The sequence below is a fragment of the Pelmatolapia mariae genome, linkage group LG9 (genome assembly GCF_036321145.2).
Source record: "Pelmatolapia mariae isolate MD_Pm_ZW linkage group LG9, Pm_UMD_F_2, whole genome shotgun sequence".
NCBI classification, from domain to species: Eukaryota; Metazoa; Chordata; class Actinopteri; order Cichliformes; family Cichlidae; genus Pelmatolapia; species Pelmatolapia mariae.
Window position 1 is genome coordinate 18,405,233 of NC_086235.1, and position 13,703 is coordinate 18,418,935.

Sequence of the window (13,703 nt, forward strand, 5' to 3'; positions counted from 1 at the left end):
CCTTTTTTCAAGAGAGTTAAATTTGGTGGCTCAACAGTATAAACAGAAGTATGAAAGGATGTATCTTGTTGAACTTGGACAGTTAGGAATAGTTATTTTGCCCCTTAATAGATTTTCTGCCTTGTGGCACATGCCAGGTCACAAGGCTCTTACGCTTTAGATTAATGTTTTGATTCATTACCCCAGGCAGTAAATGAGTGACTGCACTAACAGGTAAATAGTGCATTAAAGGCAGACAAAATATGCTGGAAACTTCTCATTATACCCGTGGTGCAAGATTGCCTCTAAACCATCAGCTACAGATATGACCACACATAGACTGGCCCCAGGCACTTAAAATCCTACAATGTTGTAAACACTTAATTTAAATCCTTTGTTTGGTCAAGACCAGAGTGCTTGCTGGGGTAATGTCTAAATCACTATTTGCCACTGGGCACCCTGCAGTTAGTGGTGCACTTGAATTTACTTTGGTATAAAAACTAAATTCCCATCTCAAAAACCATTTACCCTAAGTATGGGTATTCATTGGGTTAAACATGGTGCGTACAACCATGTACAACTGTAAAAACACAGACTCTAGAGTTGATTTTATTAATAAAAGAAGGAAATGACCTTGAACGACCTGCCTTTGCCTCTAAAACACCGAGTATACTGTATCCTACTTGCGACTTTCGAATAAATCAAGGTTCGGATATGTGTTGCCATTTCTTCCTTTTGATAAAGGCATTGCTGTGAGAATCTCCTAGTTTGGTTGGTAAAGAGGTTTTTCCTGCATGCCTGGTTGTAATCAATGTCACCTTTCACAGGGTCTGGACACTGCACAGTTCAAGGGAAATGATGGCTACAAAGGGCTCTTTCAGCAGCTGAGAGCCTTTCCTAGTCTGACCTAAATCTCCTCCTTCTCCGCTCCCTGCGTCTTCACTGCTTCATTGCAGCTACTCAGAAATTCAGCCCTCATTCGGCTTTACAGGGAGCAAAAATGCACATCTGGTCAGGTAAATACACGGCCCTCAAGGGGGAAGTAAAGCTCCAGAGGCTGTCGGCAATAAAAAGAAATGGGATTTGATAAGAAGGTGAGAACTTGGATAAAATCTAGGGCTCAATCTAAGGTGGATATTTTATTAAGTTTCTAGATGGTAAACATATAGTCATGTAAAGGGTAAAAATCATAGTTTTCACTGGATGGTTTTTTTTCCTCTGTAAGCTGTGCCTTTAACACCTCCCCTCTCTGTTCTGTCATCAGTCTTTTAAGCACCATCTGTACCACTTTCATGAAGTTGCATGTACATGTTTACACTTAGCCCCTAAGGTAAACTGAACCACATTTGCACTGATGTACATCATCACACCGCACCCAAGCACTTCGGGGCTACTCCCTGCGCAGAGGAGTACTTCAGTCCAAACCAACCGTGATGGGTTTAACATGTGACGTGTCCAGACTTGGAAAATGAACTGATAAAGCGATAAGACAATGAAAGCTTGTATGCAGTGGTAACTACATCCAGACATTCTTCGATCTACAAAGAGACTTTTTGGTTTGCTCACTCTCAGCGAGTGCTTTAAATGAAAGAATGTGCTTTCAGCTGCTCCATTATTTCCCACGAGGTCATCAAAGTAGATGGATCCACATGGTATGCCAGATGCAACCATCACATTTACCCACACTTGTGACCTCCTGAAGCTGGGTTTGTGTTTCCTTTCAGGGTCTCGTAAGGCTCAGGAGGCAATGTGTTGACTACACCACAGCGCACTTTAGTATATTAAATGCAAAATTAGAGTAAATGTGAAAACATTAATTTTTCAGTATTCTGTTTTTTTTAATTGAATTACACAATAAGTTAAAAAATAGTTTGCTGAGTTTCAAAATCCAGTCACTCATATCTGTCAGAAAAAAGGAAGAACATTTTGCAGAAATATTTTCAGTAAAGCAAATCAGTGTTGCCAATATTCAGTACAGAAAGAAGGAAAACCTTTCAAGTAAAAATTACATATCTATCTTCATTTAGCTAGAATTCTTATTGAATTCTGCTCTCTTTGCTGTGCAAAATTACAGTACACAAGTTCTTTTAATGGGGCACAAACCAAATGGAAATGTAATTAAAAAATCACAAATAAAACCTTGACTGACTCAGGGTAGGAAACAACGTAACTTACACTGCAGAAACATGATTATTAGCACCAGTAGTAACTTTTGAAGCAATACGTAAGTTCAGTGACATTTTACCTGAAACACAATTTTATACACAATGGTCATCTGCACAACCTCACACAGTACAGCTAATTGCTAGCAAATCAACCAGGGTGCATGAATGATGGTTACCATGACAGAGTAATGAAAATCACAGCATTCTACAGCACAGACGATTTACTGAATGATTTTGTTTTTAAATCGAAAAATGAAGCAGTAATGTGACAGAAATCCTTACCCTGCTAACTTGGTTTTTGTTTCAATTTGTGTATCAAAACTGTTAATTGCCTTTGTTACTTCCCTTTCCTCTCTATTCTCTGTCTGACAGAGATTATTTGAATGCAACTTTTTCAAGATTTTAAAGCAACTGCTTTAAAAAAAAAAGAATCGCATCAGCAGAACAGCTTGTGCACAAAACTTCAAATCATACAACCAAACAAAAACAAAAAAAAATTGGATGAAAAAAAGCGAAGCGTGGTTGAAAGACTTGACATCATAAGGCCGTCAGGTAGTTCAAGGATCAATAAAGGACACTGCAATATAGCGGGTGCCGCCGGTTGTAGGTAGGCCTTCATGCAGATGAGTCAGTCGTCCCGGGTGCATGAAGCTCCAGCCTTTCCTCGGTGATTCTATGGTGCAGTTATACCGATGGAAACGGCAACCCCCTCCCTAAAAAAGTAAATTGGATTTATAATTGTGAAATAAATCACTGGGTTAACAATACTCATCAGACAGATTATCTAATTGGAAAGCTTAAAATAAAATTTACATTTAAAAAAAATATATAACAGCTATAATATTAGTGTGACTTATGCCCCATAATACAAGTCCTTACCTGAAAGTCTATGCCTTTGTTATTGAGAGCAATGTTGATAGTGAAGGTAGAGGAGTCATGGTGGGGCCTCAGGTAGGCTTGTCTCTCAGGAGTGTATTTTACAACAAAGTTCATTAGAGCATAACCCTGTGACAAAAGGATAGAAATGCATTGGCTGACAATACTGATGTTACCTTCAAATAAAGAATTATGCTGAGGACATACGTTACAATATGTTTCCATTACAATATGGTAATACTATTCTAATATGTGAACCTGTCCACCAGTATTACTTTATTATTATAAGGTTACTATCACTTTAAAATCTGTATACCAAAATTTAAAATGCATGGATGGCAATTTTATTGCTAGCAAGTTCTGATGGTGTTTCCAGTATAATATTATAGTATTCCTAATAGACATACATACAAAGGCATATGTATGTTTCCTACTAAAGTTTTTAGGGCCACTGAAGATTGGTGAAAAAAATGAGGGACAGGGAATCTTCTCAGAAATTTGCCACTTTAATCTTGAAGATTTGCCTTTTTTTCCCTCATAAATAAATGCACCTTATTGTCTTTCCGATCTTCAGCGGCCCTAAAACGGTATCATAGTTCTCCCTAGTTTCTGGGTACTTATTACCAAATGACTTAAATTTCAGTGTCACATTAAATTATTATAAACACTGTTGATACAAGAGATTAGTTGGTTGTTACTTAGATATTACTAAGGGGTAATAACTTAAATTTTCCATTTTGGCACCTTTTTCTTTCCACCTTACTACCCCATTATTACCATTATTACCACAATATTAACGAGTGGTAATGGGAAATTCTACCAATTTGTCATCCAATGGAAAATTTGTCATCATTTGTTAAGATTCACCAGATTCATCAGAATCACAAACATAAACATGAATAGCAGGTCAGCAGCTCATTATATGATTAAACTTTTCTGCTGTTATAACTCAGCTTTTACTAGAAAAAGGTCAGATTCACACAAACCTTTGTGTAATAGCCAGAGAAAACTTTTAACGTGACAGGTGATATGAACTCTCGGATGAAATGCAGCCACTCTTTCTCAAACCCAATTTGCTTCATGTGAATGTCATCCGTCGGCACAGTCTCATAGCCTCCAGCAATCCGCTTGTCCTGAGAAAAAGGAGAGAAACAGAGCACGATGCAGTGTGACTAACGATGGAACAAATGACCCACTATCCTCAAAGTGTGTGTCCACAGTTTTCAAAGTGATGGTGATTGTGATGATGTGCATGTGTTATTTTTTTTTTTTAAACCACAGGCTGTTCTGTTGTCTGCCTGTATGAGACTTAATGACCCATCCAGCTCAGTCGTCTCTCAAACAGAGTCAAAGTATTTGTACAAAATGTAACCTCCCTGGCCAACTTTGAGCCACTGGGAATTAGACACCATTAAACTAAAACACAGCTGGGGTTTTTTGGTTGTATTCAAATGGCCAACCTTGTGATGACAGCACTAAAATCATTTTTTACTATATGCATTAATCATAGTTGCATGTGTGTAACTTTCTGTGTCATACAAAAACATAACTTTTACATTTAAAAGCTAGCAAGCTAACCAAGAATAGTCTGTTTGATACTTGTTACATCTGGATGTCATTTAACCCACAAACAGTGAAAGAGTGCTTAAAAGTATCAGCAATAGTTAACTCAGTTAATTTATGTAAACTTTTGGGGTAATTTCAAAAATCTAAATTTCTACCGTATAATTTAAAAAAAATCAATAAACCTTTTAGTCATGCTAGTGGTGTTAGCAAATGGTAGCATGCCCTCACACTATTGTTGTGAGCTAAAGCTGGTGCTGCGCATAACCAGCCATAACCAGCTTCACTAGCAGGCTTTTTAATCATTATTAATGATAGGAAGAGTGTCTTCTTGTTTCTGGCAACATGCAATGGGTATTTGTCATTACATAACATAAATGAAACCATCAGTTGATGAATTTAAAGTACACTGGTTGTATTTAGCCCTAAAAAACTTTAAGATGTTAAGCAAGATAAAGCAGACATATCAAACTATAAGTACATTTCAGTTTTCCCAGCATATCTGTTATGCTAACTAAATTAACTTAGGCTACGTTCACACTGCAGGTCTTAATGCTCAATTCCGATTTTTTGATCAAATCAGATTTTTTTTGTCTGCTTGTTCACACTACAAATAAAATGTGACAGCAAACGCGCTCTAGTGTGAACCCTCAAAGCGGCCCGCATGCGCAAAAGAAGACGTCGCACACAATGCGCTCTGTTTAGATCCAGACCAAACAGTACTGTTTGACTGATGGCCCTTAATATGAAGACTTGTTTCGGACTTTACGTTTCCCAATTTTGCTTTAAGTTATAAAGTTATTTTGTTATTTACATATGGCCTAATAATTATCCTTATTGCTGTTTTAGAGAGGAGCGGTGCTTCAAAGGATAGTTGCAGATTTCTGTCAGAATCTGCAGATTATACAGTACAAATAAAATGTTCACGTTTCTCCAACATTGTCTTCCTAACAGTTTCACTAACATCTACACTGGGTGGCCAGGTAGCGTTCACGATGTCTTCTTGGGTGCTTCTCCAGCGCTGATAATTGGCGTCTGTCTTGTGTCAGTGATGTAAAAGACGGATTTAATGCGACATGACTGTTCAAACAGCAGTCGCTTTCTAAAAAATCACACTGACAGTTCACACTGTCATACCATGATCAGATATGGGTCGCATAGGCTCAAAAAAGTTAGATTTGATGCGCTTTCGCCTGCAGTGTGAACGTAGCCTTAATCTTTGCCATCTTCTTTATTATCATAGTGCTGAATTTTTACTTTCTATACTTTTAGATTCTTTACGTGTCATTTAATGTCTTTTTATCCCTGTGGTGAAGAGGTCAGTGGTTGCATCTCAGTGCCTGGCCTCTCTAATAAATAACATTTGCTTTTTGGCTCATACTTCTAAATTGAATCCAGTACCACTGATATTTTATTATGCTTGTGACCTTATTAAAATGTGTAAACATAAAACACAGAAAGAATAAGAAGAGGACTGTGCCTGTAGTGTGACGATTACACTTAGCACTTTATGTTCAGTGAAACTGAGCTAAAAATACACACCTGGTGTTTGCCTCCAGACCATGAACCGTAATGCTCCATCTCCTCGACTAGTTCATCACAAGCCTTCTCTGAAAAGACTGGGAACCAGAACACATCTGGACATGGCTATAAAACACACGCACACACACATTGACACACAAAAAGAGGCTACTGAGAATAGACTTGAATAACACCTTCACGTTGAGCTCTAGTAACTGTAATGTAATACCCAGATATGGTAAAACCAGATGTTGGGATTTTTTTTGCTGCGACATTATGTCATCCCATTTCCCCCCACGGTCTGTATCAGTATGTTGAAGACATACAGATACACATGTATACATACAAACCTGCTCCAAGTAGTTCTCAGTGAAAATTCGAGTGTAGTTTGAGTGGATATATTTCTCTTTCCAGTCCTGCAAGCAGAAAGTACTTCAAATTAGTGCCCATTTTTTGAACTGTTTTCTGACCTGCATACCTCACAGAGCTAATCTCATCTCCCACAGGGCAGATCCCAGCTTGTCAAATACAGTAGTAAATCATCAGTCAGTAGCCCTATCACACCAAAGTCATTATTCCAAAATTGTCTTACATCTGTAATTGTTCCATTATTGTTAATAACCTTTACAGGTGGCTGTTGTTTATCTCAGCTATTCAGAAAAAAATAGCTTTTTTGTGGTTGAAGGATAATGAGAGATCATAATGACTTACCACAGGGTTTTCAAATATCTGCCACAAGTCATTGTTGTAATGAGAAATGTTATAATTGGCTGTGGAAATGAGCCTCCCAAATTCGTGACGGTTGGTTATGTACATGAAGACTCCCTGCAGCAAGCAGGAAAAAGTTGAGTAAGTTTCATAAAAGTTCGAGAAGCAAAAGATTTCTGATGTTCCACAAGCAAGATTTACTTGTCTACATAATCATCATGCATGCAGTATTAGAACACATGAATACTCATGAGTAGTTATCACTGGCAATAAAACTGACAAGCTGATACTTGTGGCAAACTACTAAAAGCTTCATTTGCCCAAAACTGAGAATATAGTCGGATTTAAGTGTGCTTAAACACACTGAAATCATTATTGAACTCTATGTTCAAACAGACACAGATGTCATATAAATAATCTTAGATTATTTATGGGTGTTGGGGGAGGGTCCTAGAGGGTTGGGAACTGGATAACACGGGGCAGGAGAGGAGGAGAGGAGTGGGAGTACAGGAACAGAGGGGTGCTGGGGAGGTTGGGACAAAGCAAATCCAGGAATTATATTCCCTCTAAAGTGAAGCATGGGGAGGGAGATGTGTAGGAGTGGTTTGGACTTACTATCAGACTAGGCTTTGTGCTTGATGAAGATGAATGAAAAATTAAGGATAGTTTTGCAATCTCTTTGCACAAGATTCCAAATTGCTAATGTACAAATGCATTCTGTGACAAACTGTGATTTGCACCAGATGTTTAGCATGACTGCGGGAAAAAATTGTTTGAGCCTAGTCTGAGATTAGTCAGTATGTTTAGAAAGAGCAGCTGGTAACGTGTGTGTGATGTAGGGTTTGGTTGTTTAGGGTAAAGCATCAGGACAGGGGAACTGCTCACTGTGTGAACTAACTCTCCAAGCTTTTGTCTCCTCCGTGATCTCCTCTTAGAAGCAATCATAAAAACATAAAAGAATATGAGTCTTTCTCTGTCTGGCTGAGATCATTTTACTTTTAGACCTAAAATTATCACAAGCAAAAAGTCAACATCAATTTCCAAAAAGTTGCCAGTCATCTTAATTTCTTATGCAACAAAGTAGGCAACTCAGTACGAATTTATTAAGAATTTGTAACTGCGCATTTTCAAAAAACAAAACCTCCAATACTAAATTCAGTATAAGGGAAAATTTATTTCTGTACCTAAAACTATGCATGCTACATGTCTTAGATTGGTTTCTGAGTGCTAACCCATTGGAAATGGATGTTTCAGAAAGCAGAGTAGTCAAAACAAATGGAAACCTTTGGGGGCCTGAGCATATGGAATGATTCCGGAGAAGGGGAGTCTTTTTCTCTGTGACTGGTCTAAAATAAAGGAGAAGCATCATGTAAATAAGGTGACATTAGTGAATTCAAAATAAAAAACAGGGTGACAGAGGAAGTACATATGTCACATACATAGGAATTCAGGAGGAGAGGAAACACGCCTGCACGAAAAAGAAGCAAGATTCCCTCTGAAGCTGATGTTTTTGTAGGTTAACATGGGAGCAATGCATGCTGGGGGAGCAGGCCAAGCAAACCAGACAACATACACCGTGTTTGAATCAGACACCGCAGCTGCCAAGTCCAAGTGACGCAAAGCAAGACTAGATAACAAGTTCACAAGTGAAAAGAAAAAAACCCCCACAAGAGACAAGACCCTTTCTGTCTGGTAGCCAGCCAGGCATCGGTTGTACTGACTGTGTTCAAGACGTAAGGTTAAAAGAAAGTAAAGGATGATGGGATACAAGTGTAGCAGAAAACCTTGCACGACCAAAGAGACACTGTATACACAGGACGGTCATGCCTTGCTGACGAAGACACTCATACACACTCATACATACAAACACTAATACTTGCCAGTCTTTGGTTTCCGTTGAGCTGTTGACTTTTGTTAGTAGCAAATTCATTGCTTAACCAAACTAACTATTATAAATATACCTAAAGTTAGTATGACCTTATACATTGTTGTTGCTAAATTAATCTTAATATTTCACGGACAGTAGTGCTAATAGAGGAATCCTTAAAGATGGCGGTTGTGCCTTCTTACCATTTCTCTGGCATTTCTACATAAAGCCATATCTGGGTCCAGTTTTTCCAGAACAAAGTAGTTCCTTTCTTTCAGTTCATTCCTTAAGGCACTGCCCTTGACAAGGTATACATGTGCCATGTAAGGAATGTTCCACACACCCCTAGAAACAACAAGACATAAAGACGGGAAGTGCTTATTTTGTATTAATCCTCAAAATCTGAATTCTTGGAATGCATTCATACAGTGTGCAGTAGTGAACTGTGTGGTAGAAAAGAAAAAAAGCTCAGCATATTCATTTAGAATCTTTTAAAACTTACATAACAACCATTTATTTTCTGCATGCTGTCAATCTGAGTTCCAACTGTTGTGGGTGAATAAATGTTTCCGTGCCATCTTAGCGCAATTCTAACTTACTAACTTACTTTTAAGCAAGTCAGTCAGAAATAAAAGTTTAACTTAGTTTCAGTGTTTTTCACATCAAATCACTTTTCTGACTGTTCACATAGGTCTTCTAAGTTAGCAGGTCTTATTTTTTGTGGCTAAACATGAAGGAAAATAGTTCCAGCACAACGGTGCAAGATTTATTCATAGTTATGGACATGCTCAGAGATCCAGTACCCACATTTGCTTTGTGAACCATGAAATGCAAAGCCATAACTTTGTTTACCCTTATTGCTCTTGTGACTTACACGCGTTTTCTCTGCACAATGTCAACATAATCTTCAGATCGGGCGTAATAACCATCCAGACTCAAGGCTCCCCAGAAGTTGGACCACAGCTTGCCGTGACGAGTGACAAGGGGGCCAATTATTTTTCTGTTGGAAAGTGAGAGACGGAGTGAAGAGATGGTAACTCTGTCAGGGCAGTTAAAACTCAGTGAAATCTCCCTATTGCACTGGACCACTTGCCACTGGGGTAAGGCCTCTATCTAAAGTCTCAACCTCTAGCTGGATAGTATACTTTATATTACATTCAAACCACACCAGTACGTCATGCTGGACTCAATTCAAAGAAGTGTACTTTCTTTCTGTTAAATAAACTGGGAAAAAGTTTGCAAAATAACACAACCATAAATCACAGTGTGGGTTCGTATATATACTGCAGTATGCTAATGGTAAACTTTCTTGGTTGAGATAAATTGGACTTTTGCTCCCACAACCTCTGTGCCAGCTGAGAATTCCCATGCTGTCTTTAAATATCCGTAAACATCTTCCACTTTGCATGCCGCCAGTCACAATACCATGCCACGGCCACAGTGACATCTAGTTTATGGGAAGGTTTCTTTAAGATCATGAGCTGCAGAAGGGCAAAAAGAGGTTGAATGTTTGTTTTTTGTATAATGCAAAGTGGCATTTCTGAGTTAGTTCAATAGACTCTTTTGCTGTATCCATGTGCCCAGAGAAAAACAGGAAGCCAACGCAGCCTATTTTAAAACTTTAATTCACTCAGCTGTAATGTTCCTGTGGTTTTGCCACTTGCGGGATAAACTAAATGGTTCAATGATCACAACAGCTACCGAGAAGGTCTGAACAGGCTCAGTTGTGGCTTCTATTCCAGTTACTGTGTGATTACCTGTTTTGCTCAATGAGGAGCTTCAGTGTTTGTCTGTTGGTCAGCATGACATCAGAATCTATGCTGAAGTAGTAGTCGCATGTGGCATCCTGACGGCAAAGATCCCTAATGAAATTAAAACACAGACATGGCAGAGAAAATCATTTGTTGTTTTCCAACCCAGAGCTGATTACGGTCAATATAAGGCTTGGAATTAATCACTGTCACGGCTTTAGATTTATCAGCGTCAAAGTATAAGGTGTAATTTTCAATGGTGGAGTCTGACTCTCGCTATCTTTAAACCTCCAGTGGATAAGGAGATTTCAGAAAATTAGAGACTCCTAATAAACCTAAGACTTCTTCATTACAGGGCTGTGCTGACCAATGCTTTCCGGCATGCTGTGCCTAAACATTTTGGTCCAAACAGAGCTGCAGTTTACACCTGAGTGTGTGTGTTTGTGAATCCTTATACATTGCCGAGGATTTTAAATCAGTCACAGTGCAGCCTGGAAAAAACATTAAGTCAATGAATTTAATTTAGCAACATTTACAACCTTCTTGAGGACTCTCTCAGTCTCCATCAGATGTTTGTAGATGCTTATGACACCTGCTAAACTATGAGCAGACATTTTGGATTGGTCCTCCTTACACAATTGTTTTCCTTCAACATCTTCTATAACAATTCTGGGATGATGTTTTGTAGGTAGATGTGAAAAGTTCAGACTTAATTGTGACAATCCACAATGTCAGAAGGAAAATGGAATTGCACGCTACAAATCAAGCACACCCAAATATAAAGCATGGTAGAGGGAGCATTATGTTTGGGGCTGCTTTTCAACCATAGGGTCTAAGGCTTCACAGATAGAGGAAGCAAAGAATTTAAAATGAAAAAAAAAAAAGCCCTCAAAAAAATTAGAATGGCTGAAAATTAAGAAAATTCATATTTTTGAATTACCAAGTTGCTGGCCTTAGCCTGACTGGGATGCTGTAGCACGAGCTGAAGAGGGTTGTCAGTTACAATAAAACATACCCTGCCTTGTCATCCTTTAGAACACTAATAGTGGCTATGATTTACAAAATAAACATGTTATAGTTAAAAAGACTTTAGACTTTAGAGCATGAACCCATCAAGAAAGAGCTTACTAAGACTTTTAAATAACTCGACTTTATTTTCTGTAATAGGAGTAGACCCCTACTACCATCTTTTATATAAAAGCAATTATATTGATAGAGAGGGGAAGCTCTCATTTCCAGTCCACATCCAGTCCACAGCCCACATTTCCAGTTTCCTTAGCACCTTTTCCCAGGTTTGACTGTGAATGATATTCAGAAGCAAAAACTACAACTGTTTGTCTGTTATTAGTTTGGTCATATTATGTTTATCTGTAATCGTGATTTAGCTGAACCTAAGACCACGTTTTATGAGTAATCAATACAGAAAGACTACATAGCAGCACCACAGGTGTATTTGTCTCTCTGGTTATTCTTAATACAGACCTTGCCTGCACTGAATTATTCATGCTTCTAGCAACAAAGATGACTGTTTTCCCAAACAGAAACCATGAAAACTCATTTAGAGGTTTTGAAAGTATTGCATGGTTAATCAAAGTCAGAAAACACCATAGCCTTTATAATCATTCAAAAATTCTAAGAAACTTCAGATTCTGAGAAATGATACATTTATAATAGTTATACATACATTGCCATATTCCTGGCCTCTCCTTGGCTCAAATTTTCTTCTGGTCCCACAACTTTGAAACTGTTGAACACATTCCTGTTCTCTTCCCAGAACCTCTGGATGTGCTTCTCGTGGTAAACCTCCTGAGCAGGGAGCCGATATTAATGGATTAACAGAGACACCACATACTATGTAAGGAGCCATGTAGAGATCTAGGAAGGAAAAAAACTGCACATGCAGCTGCATATACTCACATTGTTGTGGACAAAGAGTTTGAGTTTATCCTTTGGGTAGTCCAGGGTCAGCAGTCGCTGAAAGAATTCAGGAAGAAATGGAGTTGGCTGCTCAATGAATACTCCAACCAGCACATTTGGATACTCCTGTTTAGATTAGAAAGAAAGACATATTGTTTAGATTTCATAAAAGTGTCCCTGGCAGTGGAGGACTTGTTTAAAATAAATCATGGATGATTTTGACATTTCAGTTCTCACATAAGCAAACCATGAAGCCAAAACATCTGTCATTGCATTAACTCTATTTTCTTGATTTGACTTTAGAATTGTGCCTTGACTATTGTCTTTGCAGAATTTGGTGCTGGCTTCAACATTTTAAATATGTAGTTGACACACTGCAAAACCCTTCCATCCCAACCAGCTGATATGTTGTAATCTAATGAAGTGGGTAACCAAAACCACATTACAAACACGTGCACAAAATGATTATGCAGAAAGTTGAGGAAATAAAGATAAAATGGAAAAATGAAGCAATAGAGAAGAGAAGAGTAAAGACTTTCCCATGACACTCAACTCCAGCCCACACAGCTCAGTCTGGACTCTTGATCCTCTTGACCAGTTCATGGCAAAGGTCTGGGCCAAGGATGAAAAGAGATCCGAACAGAACCATCTAATTTGCAAGTTCCGCAATTACTGTGTTTTAGGCACAAGAATGGGAGCTCATCCATCAAGGCAATGTGAGCTTAAATTGTCACAGAAAAGAAGAAGCAGACAGAAACATTGAAACAAAAGCAAAAAGCTACCCTTAGCATTTCTTATAGCAGAGAAAAGCAACACCCAACAGTAGAAACAGTTAAAGAAAAGCAATGAAGTGGCCTGGGTGGGATTGTTTGGTCTTTCGTGGTGTAACTCTCAGTGTCATTGCAAGGCTTAAGTTCAATCTCAAAACACAAGTACACTAAAAACCAACAAGTACCTCCTCCAAACTGGGTTTACCCCACAAGAAAGGCCTGGACAGTATGACCAAACTTTCCACATGACCTGAGCTTCCACCGGTTTCTGTCCCACATAAACAAAGGGGCACAGTGGAATGAAATGTCCTTTCTAATGTGCCTATTATTGAGAAGGAGCAGTGTTTTCTTCATTCACTGTGGAAGGTCACCAATAGCAACTTTCACAGTGATGTCTTTCATGTAGCTTGGTTTGTACTGAATCGGCTCCAGTTAAACTATTGAAGTGTATCCATGCAGCATGTAGGATTACAGCAATTTTATTTGTGTAATGTGAAAACATTAATTTTAGTGAACAGTAAAAACATATTTTGCTCTACAATAGACAGATTTTCCTCAAACTATTTTTAAGGTAAAAATAAATAAA

At 38.4% G+C, this 13,703-nt stretch overlaps 1 protein-coding gene across 3 annotated transcripts in view; it reads right to left on the reverse strand.

Moving 5' to 3' along the window:
- Window positions 1-1,753: 1,753 nt before the first annotated feature.
- Window positions 1,754-13,703, reverse strand: part of plod2 (procollagen-lysine, 2-oxoglutarate 5-dioxygenase 2) — a 34,193-nt gene continuing 22,243 nt past the window's right edge. The window contains exons 9-21 of one of the 3 annotated variants that reach the window (XM_063483932.1): window positions 12,348-12,473; window positions 12,115-12,236; window positions 10,437-10,541; window positions 9,554-9,679; window positions 8,883-9,024; window positions 8,096-8,158; window positions 7,698-7,742; window positions 6,816-6,929; window positions 6,455-6,520; window positions 6,126-6,230; window positions 4,007-4,153; window positions 3,024-3,149; window positions 1,754-2,857 (exon numbers count right to left, since the gene is read on the reverse strand). In XM_063483932.1, coding sequence (XP_063340002.1) covers window positions 2,702-2,857; window positions 3,024-3,149; window positions 4,007-4,153; window positions 6,126-6,230; window positions 6,455-6,520; window positions 6,816-6,929; window positions 7,698-7,742; window positions 8,096-8,158; window positions 8,883-9,024; window positions 9,554-9,679; window positions 10,437-10,541; window positions 12,115-12,236; window positions 12,348-12,473 — 1,443 coding nt within the window. In that variant the 3' untranslated portion in view covers window positions 1,754-2,701. The remainder of the gene's footprint in view (window positions 2,858-3,023; window positions 3,150-4,006; window positions 4,154-6,125; window positions 6,231-6,454; window positions 6,521-6,815; window positions 6,930-7,697; window positions 7,743-8,095; window positions 8,159-8,882; window positions 9,025-9,553; window positions 9,680-10,436; window positions 10,542-12,114; window positions 12,237-12,347; window positions 12,474-13,703) is intronic. The other 2 variants (XM_063483933.1, XM_063483934.1) reach the window with 2 other exon arrangements.